Genomic DNA, 19,531 nt, shown 5'->3' on the forward strand with positions numbered 1-19,531 from the left:
TGTAAATCAAATCACCATGGTGTGCACACTAAGTATTTTACAAATTTGTAACTCTATTATACTTCAATAAAGCTGAAATAAAAAAACCAAATAAAATAAGCTGTGTATAAAATAAACATGAGCATATTAAGGAAACAATCTTTATATCTGCATGTAAATTTAAAGTTTAAGTCTACTTTAATTTTATATTTTTATTAATATGTTACAGAAAGTATTACAAAAATGTTTTATTTTCATCTTAATATATGAAATATTTCTGATGTAACCAATAACCACTAAGTTTAGAAAAAATGAAAATAGTTGGTTCATTTTGACACTATCACATGCTACATCTAAGCATCAGGAAATGCAAATTTTTATCAGTGCATACACTATCTTATGAACAGTAGTCCTTAAATCAATGGAGTTTATTATTCACAATAAAGTTATCACAGAATAATGATATATTACAATTTAGTCATGTCATTAGTTGAACTGAAGAAGAAAGATTATATAAATATTAATGCTAATGAAGTACTAAAGATAATGGAAAATGCCCCAAAGGATAGTTCAATTAAATCTATTTTTATAGTTTACACATTAATTATACTCACGAGTGAAACAGTGAAAGCTTATTTTTATATTCTTTCACCTACTAATTTCTAGATTATAAATTATTTATATAAATATTTAGGAAAATATACCAACTTATATTAAAAAAATAGTAATTTCTCCTTTGTGTTCTTCTTAAATGCTACATTAATTCATCAATATTTGAACATAAACACCCAAAGAATATTCCTTTACTTCACTATTTTTATTTTTACTAATTTTTGCTTTTTATGAGAAAAATATTCCTACAAATATAACAACACATATCAATTACTTATAGCAATCCCTACTTGACTGTTTCCAGCAGCATCAAAATGGAAATGGAAACACTACCTTAATACCAAATCTAATCTGTTTCTAAACCTCAGCATAGAAATTACATACTCAACCATTCCCATTAGCTTTTTCTGACCCAGTGTAATTGTTCTGAAAAGCATTCTTTTAAATATGTATTTAATTTTAAATACATATGCTTTACATATATGAAGGATTTAAAGAGAACATTTTTTGTCACATTTCCAAGAACCAAAGTGTAAATTCTTCTTTTCTAATGTAATGTGACTATGATAAAAATGCTACACAAAGCATGTATAAAAGGCTATTCTTACTCACACCATACCAGAAGAGATGCGCCCAAGTTGGACTGCCATATGACTGAAATGGCCATTGGTATGGGAAATAAGGAAGGTACACATATATACATATACACACACACATTCCTTCCCGATATACATACATATACATATGTATATAAAACTGTATGTGTGTGTATGTATACATACACACACACACACACACATCTGTCATTGTGCACTGAAATAATGCTCTCAGTCATCAATCTGAGAGGTCATGCAGGGCTGCCTCTACAAGGAAGAGTAGCAACAGCTGAATTCTGCACATAGCTTTTATTTTGTTTTTCATCAGCAAAGCAAGGACAGATATATCAAAGCATGAGGAGGGAATACAAAGAGAAGGCAATTATCTTGAAGCCAGAAAGCAGGCCTGTACCATTCCCTATGCACAGGCACGCAAGGAGGGAGTTACGGGATAAGGGAGGAACAGGATATCTGCGCTAGCAATCACCTGAGGCAGGAAGGGGAGTTGAAGGTTACTTTCTTTCATAGCTCCTTATCTACACCCTTCCCGAGGAGATGATGTGATCCTGTTCCTACCAGGCCATTGCACTCAAGAGCCGGAGAACAGGAACACTGCGTATGTTTCAGATGTTCCCACAATCACTCCTTGGGGCTTACAGTACACTTTCTAGGAATAATGCCATACATATCTTCACTTCACATATGTATATGGGTATGTATATATACCCATATATACCCATATACATATGTATTTAAACATTATATATAGATAGATGTAACAAAGTCACAAGTAAATATCAAAAGATACTGGCATTCTGGCTTTGTTGAATAACACCTTTCAAATAAAAGATATTTCGTATATTGGTAAAATAATTTTATTAGAGGTGCACAGCATTTCTTTCTCCTGAGATACTTCAGAAATAATTCCCACCAAGAAAATTTCTCAGACTGCCATATTAAAAAAATCGTGCTTCATTCATTCAATAACACGTGGATTTATTTCTTTATTTTAGGTTAAGGTAAATGCAAAACTGTAATCAGAAAGACCAAATCTGGGGTGATTGCATGATATGCCTATAAAAGGAAATTAAAGATAAACTTAATTCCTTTAGCAGTACTTAGGGTCCAAGATGAAATAATTTTTGATATGAAATTGATATTACAAAATTAGAAGGTAGGGTCAATTTATAGACGTGACTTCTTTTTTTCAAAATTTTATTTATTTGAGAAAGAGAGAGAGTGGGAGAGGTCATGAGCCGGGGGCAGTGAGAGGGAGAACCAGGCTTCTTCCTGAGCAGGTAGCCTGACACAGGGCTCGATCCCAGGATCCCTGGGCATGACCCGAGCTGAAGGCAGAAGTTTAACCAACTGAGCCATGCAGGCACGCCTCTGGATAGGACCTTACTACTTACTTGTTTAGATATTGATCACATGGTAACAACCCAGGTCTGGGAGTGGGGTCATTTATTATGTATATAAAAGAAAATTATATTGCAAGACATTCATGTAACCCTATATTGTCAGTGGAAATAGAACAGTTTCAACTTATATTACTGTAATGTTATGATAAGCTTTCCAAAATAAGTGCCAGTCTTATTTAATAAAAAATAAGTAGGTAGAAAAATACTACTGTAACTCAAAACTTAGCAATAAGCATTCCTTTTGGACTTCTGGAGCTAAAAGAAGATTGTTGCAGAGAATCTATTGTGACTCCCGATGAATCACATCTGGAAGAATCCCCTCCCTTTGAGGGCAGGAGGATCCTACGACTTAGTTCTAACCAACAGGATGTGACAAAGGTAATGTGATATTCACGACTATGAATATATTATCTTAGCCAACTAAGATGAGAGTTTTCTGCTGACGCTGAAGAAGTACCCTGCCACGTGTGAGAGGTTAGGAGAAAGAACCACAGGGTAAGATGCTGTGAAGTACTCAGATGCTGAGAGTGGCCGGGCTGACAGCCAGAGATAAAAGAGGGAAGCCTTAGTTCCATAATGGCAGGAAATGAGTTTTGCCAATAAACATGGGAGCTTGGAAGGATATTCCCAAACTCCAGAACAGAACGCAGCTCAGCCAACATGTAGCCCGCAACACTGTAAGATCGTGACATTGTGATCCCAGAGAAGCTGTGCCTGGATTCTTGACCCAAGAAAACTGTGAGATATTAAATGAGTGCTGTTTTAAGCCATTACATTTGTGGTAATTTGTTACAATTCAGTAGAAAATTAATACAAAGCTAGAAGTTGTACCCTGAGTGTTCTGGGCACACAATATATATGGACATTACCTTGGTAGCAGAACTTGTGGAACATTTGTGTTCATAGTAGTTACCACAGTGACTGAGCAGTGACAGAAGGCAGGAATGAAAAGAAAGATAGGCCATGGAAAAAAAATCACCTTTTGTCCAGCAAAAACAGAGGAAGAGCTCTGTGTATCAGTTCTGCGATGCTGGGATTCTGGTATCACAGATGTAGCAAGCATATGGCATCTAGGCAACACTCAATACATAACTGGATGAATACTGAATGGATAAATAATAAAATACCAATTTCTTCCCATGGGGCTAATGCATCAATGGTATGAGTGGTAAAATAATATAATTGTATTGCATTGTATTCTATTCTTAGAAAATGCCTTAAAAATTACATTATCTCTTTGGATGTTAAAAGAAGAAAAAACCAAAACACACCATCCCTACCCCGGCTTTATACATGAGAAAAATGAGGCTTTAAGAAGTTAAGAGCTCAAGACAACACCTAATAATATGGCAAAGGTAGAGAGAAGGCCACACTCTTGCTCCAAATAAGTGACGAGCAAGGCATCTCCTCTCTGGTTAGCACCAGTGTATCTGGTTTGGAATCAGAGGGGATGGGTTTGAGGGCAGCACATCCAGCCCTTCCTGTCCCTGTTCACTGGCAGAGAAGAGAGTGATGGGAGGTACTGCAATTAGGCCACTAAAGGAATAAACCATCAAGACAGAAGAAATGTGTTGGGAACTAGCAATTCTTGGTCAAGACAAAGGAGAGGAAATGTTTCTGGCTTGGCCAGCCACAAATCATACCGTACCACCTAATCAGTAGCTGGGACTGACTACATTGATCACTTGATATGAGTTTTGTCCAATATAATTTCTATTTCTCTACTGATGCGTAAATGTTTATGCCATCTTATATCTTTAACCATCATGTCAAAGAAGAAATTGTTACTTTTTTAGTATTATGGTTTTAATCATTTTTGTGTTTTTGCATTTGAATTACAAATATGAACTGCATCTGTATCTGTTAAATGAATACGTAACTGGATTAACACTTACAGCTTCGTAGGCAAATCTATAGAGAAAAAGGGCGCACAAGTTGGTAGCATAATAATGGTCATAATTACAAGTTTTGGGAAGAGTTGAGAAACTGATTAGTTCAGAGAATTACTGAATTTGCTCAGCCACGTTAGACATAAAAATAAAATCCAGGTGTCCAGATTATTTTTGCACTACAGTCTAAACTTGTTCTCATCAAGAATCAATTTGCTGGGACGCCTGGGTGGCTCAGTTGGTTGGACGACTGCCTTCGGCTCAGGGCGTGATCCTGGAGTCCCGGGATCGAGTCCCACATCAGGCTCCCAGCTCCATGGGGAGTCTGCTTCGCTCTCTGACCTTCTCCTCGCTCATGCTCTCTCTCACTGTCTCTCTCTCTCAAATAAATAAATAAAATCTTTAAAAAAAAAAAAAGAATCAATTTGCTATTGGTGAAGAAAGTGTTCAACAAAGTTCAACAGCTTCTATCATCTAATATATATCAAGAGACACTTTGCACTAAAGAGTTATCTAATATAGTTATCATGGTTATTTTCATTACTCTGTTTAAAAGATTCTAACTACTACCTGAAAAGACAAGAAGTGCTAGAGGTTGCTAGGTGACCAGCTATGAATATTAAAAAACATTCCACTGAGATTGTGTTATAAGCAGAAAGAGAGGTGCTTTTCTTTATTTTCATCCAATTTTCTATTACATCGGATTTGTTGAACTTTTAACTGTCAAATGTCTTAAAAAACATGACTTTGAACTGATGACTTCTGTTTGATTTCTGTACCTTGTGCCAGTTTTTTTATATTTAATATATTATTTGATTTTTCTCAAACTCTTCAGGGATGGAGGCAAATAGTAAGTTACACTGCAAGAGTTTTTTCTATGTGTCTTCACTTCTTTCATATTAAAAAAATATTTCTACAACTTCTTATGTTAGATGTTCCCTATATCATCTGTGACAAAGAAGCTGAGACTAAGAAAATTTAGAAACTTGCCCATGTTGTCTAGGATGTAAAGAAGTTAAGATTCGAGCTTTTTTTTTCATGACTCCTATATCCTTGTTCTTTCTATATACTTTTGCTCATTACTCTAATTGTTAAGAAAATATTCTAGGAGAGCAATATAAATCCTTACTCCTTTAATTCAATCTCATTTCTTATTTGCCCTTTTATCTGTGATCAATTCACATACATTTTTGATTTATACCCTTAAATTTCACATTAACATTACCATTTGCCCTCTTTTCTCTAGGCTAAGTATCTTGAATGTCTTCATCTTTTTCTCATGGAATAAAACATTAATAATTCCTTTAATTTCATGAAGAGTGCTTAGAATAATGTGCTGACCTCCAGTTAGAAGTAAAGCACTTCCTTAGCAGGAACAGAAATGTACAAGCAAGGGCGCTTGGGGGGCTCAGTGGGTTAAAGCCTCTGCTTTCAGCCCAGGTCATGATCCCAGGGTCCTGGGATGGAGCCCCACATAGGGCTCTCTGCTCAGCAGGGAGTCTGCTTCCCCATCTCTCTCTGCTTGCCTCACTGCCTACTTGTGATCTCTCTCTGTCAAATAAATAAATAAAATCTTAAAAAAAAAAAAGGAATGTGCAAGCAAATGTATCCTGACAGATGTCAGGAGAATTGATGATGTTGATGTGGACTGGCCTGGATAATAAACACTTCCTTTGTTACTGAGGAAATGAATGCAAGTTTCATTAAAATTTACAGGGCAGAAACTGTGAGTTTTAGAAGAGAGTCAACCTGATCTGCATTTTATGTCTAAAGTTTTTTTTTTTTTTTTTAAGATTTATTTATTTGAGAGAGTGAGAGAAGGAGAGAGAGAAAATGCATGTGGAGGAGAGGAAAGGTAGAGGGAGAGGGAGAGAGAGAATGTTCAAGCAGACTCCCCGCTGAGTACAGAGCCCAACACGGGACTCAATGCCTGTACTCTGAGATCATTACCTCATCAAGAGTTGGCCGTTAAATGCTTAACCAACTGAGCATACCAGGGACCCCTATGTCTATAGATTTATACTTAATTTATCCTTAAAAATAATTTGAGAAGCTTACAATGAGAAATTGTATCATATATAATGGCACACTAACAATGAGAAATTACATTGTATATAACACTGATAAAATGAATTTCATTAAAATGTAAAACTTTTCCTTTAAAATAAACTTAAGAAAATAAAAACACAAGACACAGACTAGAAGAAAATATATTTGGGTCATATACCTTATAAAGGACTTATATCCAAAATATATGAAGAATTCTTATAACTCAGTAAGAAGACAACTCAAATAAATAATGGCCAAAGTAGCTGAACAGACATTTCACCATAGAAGACATATGCATTGCATATAGCCACCCGAAAATGTGCTCATTACCATAAGTCATTAGGAAAATACAAGTTAAAACAAATGAGTTTTCATCCACAACCACTCCAAAAGATAGCCATTACCATGTGTTGGCTATGACATGGAGAAAGTGGAACTCTCAGATATTGCCGGTAAGAATGTAATATGGTACACTCATTTTGGGAAACTATTTGTCAGTTTCCTAAATAGTTAAAAAGAAACTTACCATAGAACCCTAAAATTCCACTTCTAGGAAACTACTAAAAAAATCATACATCCAAATTCAAACTTGTCTGTAAATATTTAAAAACTGGGGGGTGCCTGGGTGGCTCTGTCAGTTAAGCTGCTGTGCTCTCTGTCTCTCTCTCTGTCAAATAAATAAATAAATAAAATCTTTAAAAAATATATTTAAAAACTGGGAAAATTCAATGATAAAAAAATGTAGACTACTTAGCAATAAAAAGAGCAATCTACTGGTACATAGAAGAGAAAACTTCAAAAATGTTGGTAAGTGAAGGAGCTAGACAACAAAACTGCATACTGAATGATTCAATTTATATGAAATGCTCAGAAAAAGCAAACTTAAGAGACTGAAAGTAAATCTCTCACCTGTGGCTGGGAGAGGAGCATTGAAGGTGGGTATTGCTAGCAGACTTAAGGGAACCTGTTGTAATGACTGAAATTTTTTTTTGTTTGTTTGTTTTTGTTTTTTAAAGATTTTATTTATTTATTTGACAGAGAGAGGTCACAAGTAGGCAGAGAGGCAGGCAGAAAGAGAGGAGGAAGCCGGCTCCCTGCTGAGCAGAGAGTCCGATGCGGGGCTCGATCCCAGGACCCTGAGATCATGACCTGAGCCAAAGGCAGCGGCTTAACCCACTGAGCCACCCAGGCGCCCCGTGACTGAAATGTTCTAACAGAAGATTATGGTGATGGTCACACAACTCCACATATTTACTAGAAGTAATTTATTTGTACACACTTGCAATGTGTACATTTATGATATGTAAATTATACCTTATTAAAGTGGTTTAAATAATAAATAAAGAGCTATGCATATATGGTATTGCTACCAACTCAGAGCCAATGAGATCTGTTACATTTGTCTCCTATTTCTAAAAGTTCATAAAGATGGTAGACTAATGAAGAATGAAAATGAGCCAGTATTTCCACTGAAGACTCTACTGTCTTTTGAACCTAAACATATTTAGTGTTCTTCCCTATTACACTTGCTAATTAGTCTTTCTAGCCTTGCAGATGTAGCCAGCCTGTTATGGAACTATACATAAGCAAGTATCTTTTTTGAAATCAGAAGAATTTCTTTGGCTTGTTTGAAACAGCTGTGTTTCTGGAGCCATAAGATGGTTTGAAATAAAAAAGAAACAGATTCATTTCTTGAACATTAAATTTTGTTCTTTTTTTTCCTGTTAATTTCTCTCCTAGAAAAGAGGAAATAACATTCGTTGAGGGTATAGTAAGTATAGGCTTTTGTGCTAAGTTCATTTGCAATTATGTGAGATACATAGAGCCAGTTTTATTGTACAGATAAGCAAATTTATTCTCAAAATTTAAATATGTAATAGAGTTGAACTCTAACTCAGGTCTTTCTGCTAAAATTCACAATTATTCTTTCCACTTTGTCGCCTTGTGATTGGTTGAATAAAGGTGTTCAAAATTATTATACAGTTGTTGATCAGCACCTATCTTTGAAGTTTTCAATTAATAGTCAAAAGATCTATTTTCTAAAAATCATGGATCATTTAAAAGAAGAGTGTATTCATGTATTTCTCTCTGTGAACATCACAAAAATATAAATAGTGGTGCATAAGTAAATGTGGGTACACAATTATTCATATACATGTATAAGTATGAACAATAATGTTTGGCTTTATCTTAATTATTCTTAAAATTCTATTGTTATAATTACTCACATTTCAGATTTTACTACTGAATTACAAGCAAGCTGTAGGCAAGGGTACGTGTGTGCTCATTCTATTATCCTAGCAATGAACACAATGTAAATCATATCAGGGGTGTTCAATAAATAAATATTGTGCTCGCTTCGGCAGCACATATACTAATAAATATTAACAAATAAAAATTAAAAATTTATCCAATATGAGTTATAAAAACAGCTTCAAAATACATTTTATGCTGTAAAGCTTTTTATAGGAAGAAAAAAGTTTATTTATATTTTCTTAACATTGTCTACATATATCCTTAGAGTAATAGTTCTTAAACATTTTGGTTTTCATGAGCCATTTATACTCTTTAATATTACCAAGGACCTCAAAGAGCTTTTGTTCATATGGATTACAAGCCTATTTATTTTCTGTATCATAAATTAAAACTAAGAACTTAAAGCATTTACTCATGAATTTAAAATAAAATCATTTTATAATAATTATATTTTTAATAAAAATGACTATATTTTAAAAATAAAATACTTTAAAAATGGGTGGTGTTGTTTTACATTATTGAAAATCCACTTAATATTGAGCTAAATGGAATATAGCTAAATGCTCATATCTGAGGGATTTGGAAGGGAGGGGGATGGGAGGTTGGGTGAGCCCGGTGATGGGTATTAAGGAGGGCACAGATTGCACGGAGCACTGGGTGTGGCGCCTAAACAATGAATCTTGGAACACTGAAAAAATAAAATAAAATTAAAAAAAATACTGAGCTAAATGGAATACAGCTAAACGCTCATATCTGAGGGTTTGGAGGGGAAAGGGGTTGGGGGGATGGGTGAGCCTGGTGGTGGGTATTAAGAAGGGTACGTATTGCATGGCGCACTGGGTGTGGTACATAAACAATGAATTTTGGAATACTGAAAAAATAAAATAATAAATAAATAAACAAAAATAAATGCCCATATCTGTTCTGTGTACCACGTGTTGTGACGGCACACATCATGCAACCTCCAAAGAACTCTACTGGGCATATTCACAAGAAAATGAGGTTGCAAAAGGCAAATGCTATCTTACCATTTTACTGTGAAAATATTTTTGACTTTGTGGACCCCCTGAAAGAATTTGGAAACCGTGAGCATCTCCTGCCCAAACTCTGGGAAATGCACAGGAGAAACAATTTAAAAAACCGCACACATTTCTATTCCAGTCTTCTATTTTGAAATTATTTCTGATTCCAAAGAATAAAAATATTTTTTCTTTTTTTGTGAGGTATACCTGTTTCACATAATTCTTATAAAATATTTTAATGCTATACCCTGTTAGGATGGTTTAATTTTTTAGAAGAGATTTTTTTTTAATTTATTTGAGAGCAAGAGAGAGAGCACGAGTGGGGTAAGGGCAGAGAGGGAGAAGCAGACTCCCCACTGAATAGGGAGTCTAAGATACCAATGCCCAATGCCAATGCAGAGCCTGATGCAGGACCCTCGGATCATGACCTGAATGGAAGGCAGACACTTAACCAACTGAGCCACCCAGGTACCCCCGGAATGGCTTATTAAACTATCATAAAAGATAAACAGCTTTTCTATTTCCAGTGGGTTTATATAACCAAAATGAAAATGCATTAATGACCATCTAGACCTTCTCTTAGTGAGGGCAGATATGCTACATTTTATTCTTCACTCTTTCCTTGCTTACATCCTCATCCTGTTTATAAAGGCATTTAAATTTTTGGTTAGATAACTTTTTCACTACTGATGAAGCTAAAGTCCACTGCTCATTTTCTCTAAATATGAAAAACAAACAAGAACTTAATTTTTTTTATTATGGAAAGTGTCATACATATTAAAAAGTAATGCAAGTCTATAATAAAACCCAGTGTGGTCAACTCCAACCATTACCAAATCATATTGTTTTTTTCATCTATTCCTTCACCATTCGCCATACAACTAATTTTGAAAGAAATTCCAGATAAGATATTGTTTCATCTGTAAATATTTTAGTATATATCTCTAAAAAAATCCTTAATTTTTATTAAAACATTAACATCAAAGTGGTAATCATAGCCAAAAAACAATTGTAAATCTCTAATGTCACCAAATGTTCAGTTAGCGAAATAAAGCTTTTGGTTAAGCAGCAAACAACAGAGTGATCAGTCAGGAACACAAAGGCTCTGTGCCAGCCTTTGTCTGCCATTAGCTTAGACCTTCCAGACACTGTTTGCCAAAGAAGTCATTTCTCACTCTAGCTTTGCATATACATGTATTTAAATCCCTTTGAGGTACTGAAGACTTATTTGAAAACAACATGAATTGTTTCAAAACATTTAATTTACAATGCGATCATGCTACCCAAGGACACATGGAAAATATATTCAGTATTAAATGATGCAGGGGAATATAATGAGGGAAAATATTTTTATTTTTGTATTAGGTAAATATCAAAAGAAAAAGGGGCATGCTGGTAAACATATTGCTCAAAACAATGATTCTTGTTTCTCATTTTGTAAAATCTATATACAGAGGAAACTGAATTTAGTTTTCAGGCTAAAATATTTATAATGAGATATCAAAAGCTCTTATTTTTGTCTTTCTTATATTTTAAAACTTTTTTCCTAATAAAAGAAAACAAGTTAAAATAATGAGTTGCAAAAGAAAAGTAAGAAGGGGAGGACTAACACAGTATAAAAGCAATAATACAGTTAAAAGATAGATACATTGATAAAGAGTTCTGATGATTTAGTATGATTTCTGTTGTTTGTCCTAAAAAAAATGGCATTGCTGGAAAGTACTACATTGTTTTGCTTTATGAGCTGGAGGGAACTGAAACAGTATGCAGAAGTAATTATTCCATAGAGTTATTCCATTGTACTTATTCCAACTCATGGAGCCCATGGATTTTAAGATTCACCCCTGGAATTTTCATCAGTGCTTAAAATACAGTGTGCATGCAATAAAACTATGAAAGTTTAAATTATCTGTCTTTGGTAGGAGAAAAATTACCCAATCTTAAAAGGAAAACAACATTAGACTCCTAATCGATTCATTCTCTATGAAAATAAAGAGAGGAAAATTGCTCAAAGCAAAACCTGTTCCACATCTTCATGCTCCATGGTCTAAAATATGCAAAGAACAAGAACAAGTAAACTGAAAACATATCTATTTTTGTCCTTTGTTATATCAGTCCTTGAAGGAAAAAAAACCCTCCAGCATAATATATACCATGTTAGATAACTCACCTACATATATGTTCATATATATGTATATATATACACATGTATATACACACATATATGACATGTATATTTATGAATATTTTCTGTTGGTGTACAGTGTCTATAAACACAAGGAATATACTTAAATAAGAATACAGGTACTACTCATATTTCAAAAAGTCATTAACATTGACAGAATTTATATTGTGTCTCAAAGTTCTAAACAAAAAATTTAAATTTATAATATAAACATTCCATTATCTTTCAAAAGCATCAAGATCATGAAACACAAAGATTGTGAAACTATCACACCAGACATAAGGAGGGTTGACAACTAAATGCAATATGAGATCTGGATTGGATCCTGGACCAGGAAAAAAGAAAAGAATTTCGTGGGGTAATTGGGGAAACTAAAACTCTAGATAAGGCTTGTAGATGTGCATGTGTGTGTTTTAAAGGTTTTACTTTTAAGTAATCTCTACACCCAACCTGGGGCTTGAACCTACAACCCTGAGGTCAGGAGTTGCATGCTCTACTGATTGAGAGGCACCCCAAGGCTTACAGATGTTATAATAGTACCATATTCATTAACGTTCACTTCCCAGTTTTGATCATCTTATTGTTATTAGATAGATGTTAACACTAGGGAAACTGAGTCAAGGATGGGCGGAAGAACCGGGTATCTAACACTTTTTCAAAATAAAAAGCTTTAGAAACCTGTCAGATGCTTTGGTTCACATAAGAACACAAACAAGTAAACAGACAAAAACTCAGCATAATTGATAATATTCAAATTGAAAAGGTATAGGGCGGTTTATTCCTTAGAAGAATCAGAGATCTCTACTTCCTGTGTGAGGAGGTTTTATAGTTCTAAAACCAGCGGCTATATTGTTCAGAACAATAATTATGGAGTATTATAATGCCATGTATGTATTAAAAGTGCAATTAAAGAAAAAATGACCTAAATGTGTACCACTTAGTAATCTGTCATATTAATGACTATGCCCTTAAAGTCTTTTATTTTCAAAAGTATAGCCTAATTATTTTTTGAAATTCTCCAAAACACAATTTTTGATATAGAAGTAGTATTTTCTAAAATTTGATAAGTCATCTAAAGTGAAATTCAATATATATCCCAATCTGACAATAAAATAAAAAGTAGATTATTTGACTTCCTTTACCTGAAACTGTGTGATCCTTCGAGTCTCTTGTTATTTTTATCCTTGCATGAGGAAAGATATAGTGCACAGTCTTCCCGTTCAGCTGCATAATCTAAGATACACATATGATAAGGTGAACAATCAATGTTTAAAGACACTTTAAATGCAACATACAGATTTACATTTGCTTTTTTTAAAGTGTATTGATTCAATCAATAAACAAAAAATATTACCAGCTTCTCAAATCATCACAATTTAAGCATTTTACACTATATAGTATTATTGATTCCTGAGGTCCTCGTGATCTTCACATTTATAACTAATTACTCTTGCAAACTGATTTTCTGTGTTTGGGAAACTGATAGGCACACTTAACAGGTTCTAAAGAATGTCTGTACCTATAGTAGTACATAGACGACAGTTGTAGACAATGTATGTGAAAATGTGTGTGTCTCCGTTCTTGCTCTGGGCAGCCTAGAAATGGAACACTATTTCTAATTTTCAGCAATTAAGTGATGCTAGAGGAGAAAAGGCAGAAAAAAAAATCCTCATACTATACATCTTTATCACTCTAATAGGACTGCTTTATATTTGTGTTGCTTTGATTTTATTGCGGAGCTGTGCTTTTGCTATGCGTATCTACCAGAAGTGTCAATGTACATTGGATGCGGAGACTAGTTCTACATAAAGAAAGCCTTTGGTCATTCTAATTCTTTCTGAGGCCTTCCTTTTATTCAAAGCTGTGTTACTGGCTGGAGTTATTTCTCATTTACTGCTGACATTCCTTCCGGTAGAAGAACCAACCCTGAAAGCTATTGTAAGCCTGTGATCCAAATTCTCATTATTGAGACTTGGCTATGAGACTACTAGAGATTGCATTATCTCTGTTTCCCCCTGGCAAAATGAGACTTCTGAAACAAAAATAAATCAGTGAATGAAAACTTGTGTTTTGTATTTTATGGTACTTTGCTTTTACACGAGATCTGTGAAATAGCAGGAGATAGAAATAGTGAAATATTTAGTCATATCTACCTTAAGAGAATTTTAGTAGTATGAAGGGTCTCATCACCTTAGAAAAACTTGACTATAATTACAAACAAAATAAAGTTTAGTCAAGAGACATGCAATATTACCTATTTCAGGATGTGTTTAAGAAGTGTATGAGAGTGCTAAACCAAAATATTAAATAGAAGTTAGAACCCAAGAGATGTTGATTTGTGATTTCTTGAATACTCGTGTGGTTTTAATGTGTAAATCCACCCATAAGACTGTTAGAATTCTACATATTTAAAGTAAAATATGTATTGAGAAATGCAAGCTTAAATTATAGCCTGTAGCTTTTCTTCTTTTCAGGAAAGAATAAGCGTAATCAGGTTTCTGATGAACAGAAAACACTCCCCAAACAACAGCAGAATCCTGTTGAGTCCAGGGATATTATCTGAACTCTTCAAAGTAGAACTAAAATGTTGTTTGCAAGATTGTGAATAAATTATAGGCAGTCTAATCCGTTCATCTAGATAATTTGTACCACTACAACTATGTAAGCCACCAGAAACCTTACTTATTTATATTCATGGCAAGAGGAGTGTATACATTTTTCCTTGATTCTCCCTGTCTTGTTTCCTCTGTGTTGGTATCTGTCTACCTCTGTCTTTCTTCTTCCCTCTCACTTTCTCTCCTCTTACTTTCCCTCCCTTCATCTTTTCTCCATTTCCCTTCTTCCACTTTTATTCCTCTCTCCTCTCATCTGCATTTAAAGATCTCAATTTTTTTAACTGAAATTTAAACCATGTTCAGTGAAAATACTACAACTATTATATATAACTGAACTTTCCTTTGGTACTGTAGATAACTAATCAAAATTGGTATTATTTCATTTTGAGTATCTTTAACTTCAGGTTTTATTTGAGTCACTTTTTTTCCACTTGGTCAACAATAAAGTAAGAAAATGCATTTTCATTATTGCTATTTTTTCCAATTCTCTAGACTAGGCAGAAGGTGATGTAAGCTCAAGTGTATCTGTTGCCCAGTCTAGGATAGCCATAAGATTTTCCAAGTTTTGCAGCAGAGTTTTATCAGCTACCCATTATCACCTTCTAATTTGTACGTATGATGTTAGCAGAAGGGATGTTAGCATCTTTCTTTCCATACAATGTTGCTTTCAGAACATCTCACAGCACCTCCTGTAGTGTCTATAGCTAGCATCACGAGTTCACTTAATAAATCAAAAGCATTAAGCTGCCACAATTATGATCAAAATGACCAAAAATCTGTAGAAAGCAGTGGTATCTGTCTTCCATGTATGAACTGGTTGGATCTTAGCTTTTTTCTAAGCTTTGCAGGTGAGTGTTCAAAGAGTTCTCCAGCAGATGGAGTTTCAGGGTCAGTGTTGTTTCTGCCAAGTAAGAGGAGGAATGATGGCAGGACTGATGTCAAGTAGTGCCCACACCTATTTCTCCACTGTGTGGTCTCTGATATTACTGTCTTTTGGTGATTCTGCACCAAAGAGCTATCAACTTTATGTCTGCCACCAAAAGTAGTCTTCTCTACAAATATTTTCACGAATAACTGAGCCATCATACTTATGAAATAATAACACTTGTGTTAACATACCTTCGATTCAAATGGACATTCATCCTTTTTCCTCTCCTAAACACCATGCATGCTAGAGGCAGAGGAGGGAGTGTCCTTCCTATGTCCCACGTATTGTTCTAAGCACTGTATAGGACTATGGTGGATGGAGTAGGAAGCCCCTGCTCTCTTGTTGCTCATAGCCTTTGACATAATGCATGCAATATTATTGGAGCACAAAGGAAGAACACTTGCCCCGCTGTGTGGGAGGTGGTGGTGATAGGATGAGAGGCTTTCTTGTAAGATGAAGCACGCAGATGGAGTCTTAAATGATGAGTAGAGTAGCCGAGATGAGAGCAGAAAGAGTGTTCAGAGAAAGGGAACAAGACATCCAAAGGTTCAGAACAGAGAGGAAGAATGGCTCTCTCAATGGAGCTCAATTACATCAATATTATAGTTGCATGAAGATTGCAATAGGCAAGGGCTCTTGTTCAGGATGTGGAGGCATTTGGTACTAGTCAAGAAGTGTTGACTTTTATAATTACCCTGTAAAGGCTATTAGCCCTATTTATAAATGAAGTGAAAAAAGCAAATCTGTTTCCTTTCAAATAGATTCATAATATATTCAAATGATAATATGATTTTGAGTCTAATAAAAATTCAGAAAACATTTTCCGTTTCTCATATATTTTTATATGTTATTTTTTAAGCAGATAAGTTCATGTTTGCATTAATCAATTTGGTTTTATTACTTTTCCCTCCAGGGCACTTTATGAGTATAAATTCTTATTATGTGTAAGTTTCCAAATAAAAGCATCTGGGTTTATTAGAACCAAGAGCTTAATATTACCTTTTTTTTTTTTTTTTATTTGAGAGAGAGAGATAGTGAGAGAGAGAATGAGCGAGGAGAAGGTCAGAGAGCGAAGCAGACTCCCCATGGAGCTGGGAGCCTGATGTGGGACTCGATCCCGGGACTCCAGGATCACGCCCTGAGCCGGAAGCAGTCGTTTAACCAACTGCGCCACCCAGGCGTCCCAAATATTACCTTTTTATGACTGGACATGAAACAAGTGAATAAAATGAGAATGCCATTTTGCTATTCTTTCTAGACCAAAACACAGTTATGATGAACTAATGACAAAAACAGTACCTAAAGATAAATATTAATGCAAAACCCCATGAATTTTGAGCTTTATGTAATCAAAATGTATGTCATCTTCTATGTAGCTTGTTTAGAAAAAACTATATGTAGAAAAACAAAGAAATTATTGTCACAAATTTAGCATATTTGTTACTTTTCTTTTTTTAAAGATTTTATTTATTTACTTGATAGAGATTACAAGTAGTCAAAGAGGCAGGCAGGGAGAGAGGAGGAAGCAGGCTTCCCATTGAGCAGAGAGCCCGATGCAGGGCCTGTTTCCAGGCCCCTAAGACCATGACCTGAGCCGAAAGCAGAGGCTTTAACCCACTGAGCAACCCAGGCACCCCTATATTTGTTACTTTTTTAAAGGAGGTTGAGGATTACCATCTGGAAGGGGCACACAGCGGTATCTGAGGCAAGCATATTCCCTTTCTTGGTCTGTGTGTTGGTTATATGGTTGTTCACTTTATAACTAGCTTATAATTCTGCCTATTTGCTGTTTTGGTAACTGCATGAGTAGGTTTTTTGTTTTTTCCCCTGTATGTTAGTTATCAAAGTAAAAAAATGTAAAAACCTTATAAATGTAAAAAATAACTTTTAATAAGTCACACATTACTTTATCACATTTATTTATAAATAATTTTACCAAGGATCCTCAGATTTTCTACTTTATTAAAAATAGCAGGAAATTCATGGAATGATTCTTAAATATATTCTACTTAATTTTGGCATTATATTGGTCTATATTTTGTTTAAATACAATGATTATATCCTCAGCAGATTAAAATCATAAAGCTGCAGATGTTAATAACAGAAAACTAGAATCAAAAAGTGCCATTAAGGTCGTTAATGTTTCATCTATATACAGAAGAATTCCAGAAAACATTTTTTGAAGTGGACACAGATTATGTTAAAATGTATCCTTCAAGAATACTGGTTGAATAAATTAGTTGAGCAAGACTATTCTAAATATCCATGGAAATAGTAATGTCATAAAGTAATTGAACAGGAGCGATTTTCTAGCTTTCCATTTATATATTTCATCTTATTAAGATTTCTTTAAAGGATTTGTGCTTTCATTGACTTAATATGGGTTTGTGGGGAAAAAATAAACTTCAAAGAAACAAATGAGACAGGTAAGATATAAAAAGCAAGTCAATAAAGATGGATTCTTACAGTAAAATATATTCAAGGAGGCTATTTTCAACTGACAGATTATTCTAGTAATTATAGATAAAAAGAGGTATATTTACATTTTATAAATATGTTCAGGATGATTTTATTAATTTTTGTGCTCATCAGGCTGATCTAATTGATGAGACTGAACTACACATATAAATACAATTTTAATAATAAGGTAGTCTAAGAAAGGTCTAATTCAATTGTCTGATACATTAAAATGAAGTACAAAGAAATGGAAGAATATGGACATGTATACAGAGGTAAAACCAGCCCTAAACAAAATTTTTTTTCAAAAAATATTTCATTATTTATTTATTTTTATCATAAGTGCATTCCTTAATCTCCATCACCTATTTGACCCATCCGCCCCATGTTTACCAGAGGGGAGATGGGTGGCAGATGGGTCTAAACTATAATCTTATTAAAAGATATCAAAAACTGAAAGGAAAATTTTAACATACAGAAAATAATTCTAGTATTTCTAGAAAATATGATAGCATGTATAAAACTACTACAGAACAAAGTTTTGAGATAAAGAAATTCTTTTTTTTTTAAAGATTTATTTATTAATTAGAGAGAAAGAGACAGAGCAGGGGAGGGGCTGAGGGAGAGGAAGAATCCTAGAGCAGACTCCTCACTGAGACTGGAATCTGGTGTGGGGGTCCATCCCAGGTCCCTGAGGTCATGACCTGAGCCAAAGTCAAGAGCTGGTCCCTTGGCTGACTGAGCCACCCAGGTGCTCCCAAGATACTCTACTTAAAATCTTGAAATTTGTCCATGAAAACTGAAATTCCTTTGGAAAGAAATCAAATTTGAGTATAGATACTGTCTTTTCAATGGCACTTACATGTGATGAAAGTCATCTCTTTTACACTTGAATGTGACAAACACTGAAGTAAATCACAGTAAGTTTATATGGTTTACTTTTGATTTTCAAAAGCGAGTTGTCTTATATATCAGAGAATCAGTAATAAGACAGGATTATTTAGGAATTAATGTATAAGAAATAACTCAACTCTCTCTTCTATGGGTATTTTAAAGTTTATGGATACACAGCCTATAAATATCTGATGTCTTAGGGCAACTGATTTAGGCCACTGGGCTTACCAGAGGAATCTTCCTCAATTTATCTAACTTTGATCTCCTATGTGTCTTTCAAAATTCACTCAAACACCACTTCATTTGCTCTAAAGTGAATATGACCATGAATTTTGACATCACATTTATCTAACTGTGAAATTTAACTCTAAGTTTTAGTTTCACCTATAAATAGATATTAATTAGGGCACCCTGGGTGGCTCAGTCAGTTGAGCATCTGACTTGATTTCAGCTCAGGTCATGATCTCAGGGTTGTGAGATTGAGCCTTGCATGAGGCTGGATCAGTTGGAAGTCTGCTTGAGATTATCTCTCTCCCTCTTCCCCTCCTTCACCCTCCCCAACCCCTCCAGGCTCGCTCACACACACACACACACACACACACTCTCTCTCTCTCTCTCTCAAATAAGT

The 19,531-nt window shown here is 34.6% G+C and overlaps 1 protein-coding gene across 6 annotated transcripts in view; it reads right to left on the reverse strand.

Annotated features, from left to right (window-relative positions):
• PCLO (piccolo presynaptic cytomatrix protein) overlaps positions 1 to 19,531 on the reverse strand; it is a 530,926-nt gene that overhangs the window by 117,169 nt on the left and 394,226 nt on the right. For all 6 annotated transcript variants that reach the window (XM_044245920.1, XM_044245919.1, XM_044245917.1 and 3 more), the window contains exon 9: positions 13,152 to 13,242. In XM_044245920.1, the coding sequence (XP_044101855.1) occupies positions 13,152 to 13,242 (91 nt within the window). The remainder of the gene's footprint in view (positions 1 to 13,151; positions 13,243 to 19,531) is intronic.

The sequence above is a fragment of the Neovison vison genome, chromosome 4 (assembly GCF_020171115.1).
Source record: "Neovison vison isolate M4711 chromosome 4, ASM_NN_V1, whole genome shotgun sequence".
In the NCBI taxonomy this organism is placed as follows: Eukaryota; Metazoa; Chordata; class Mammalia; order Carnivora; family Mustelidae; genus Neogale; species Neogale vison.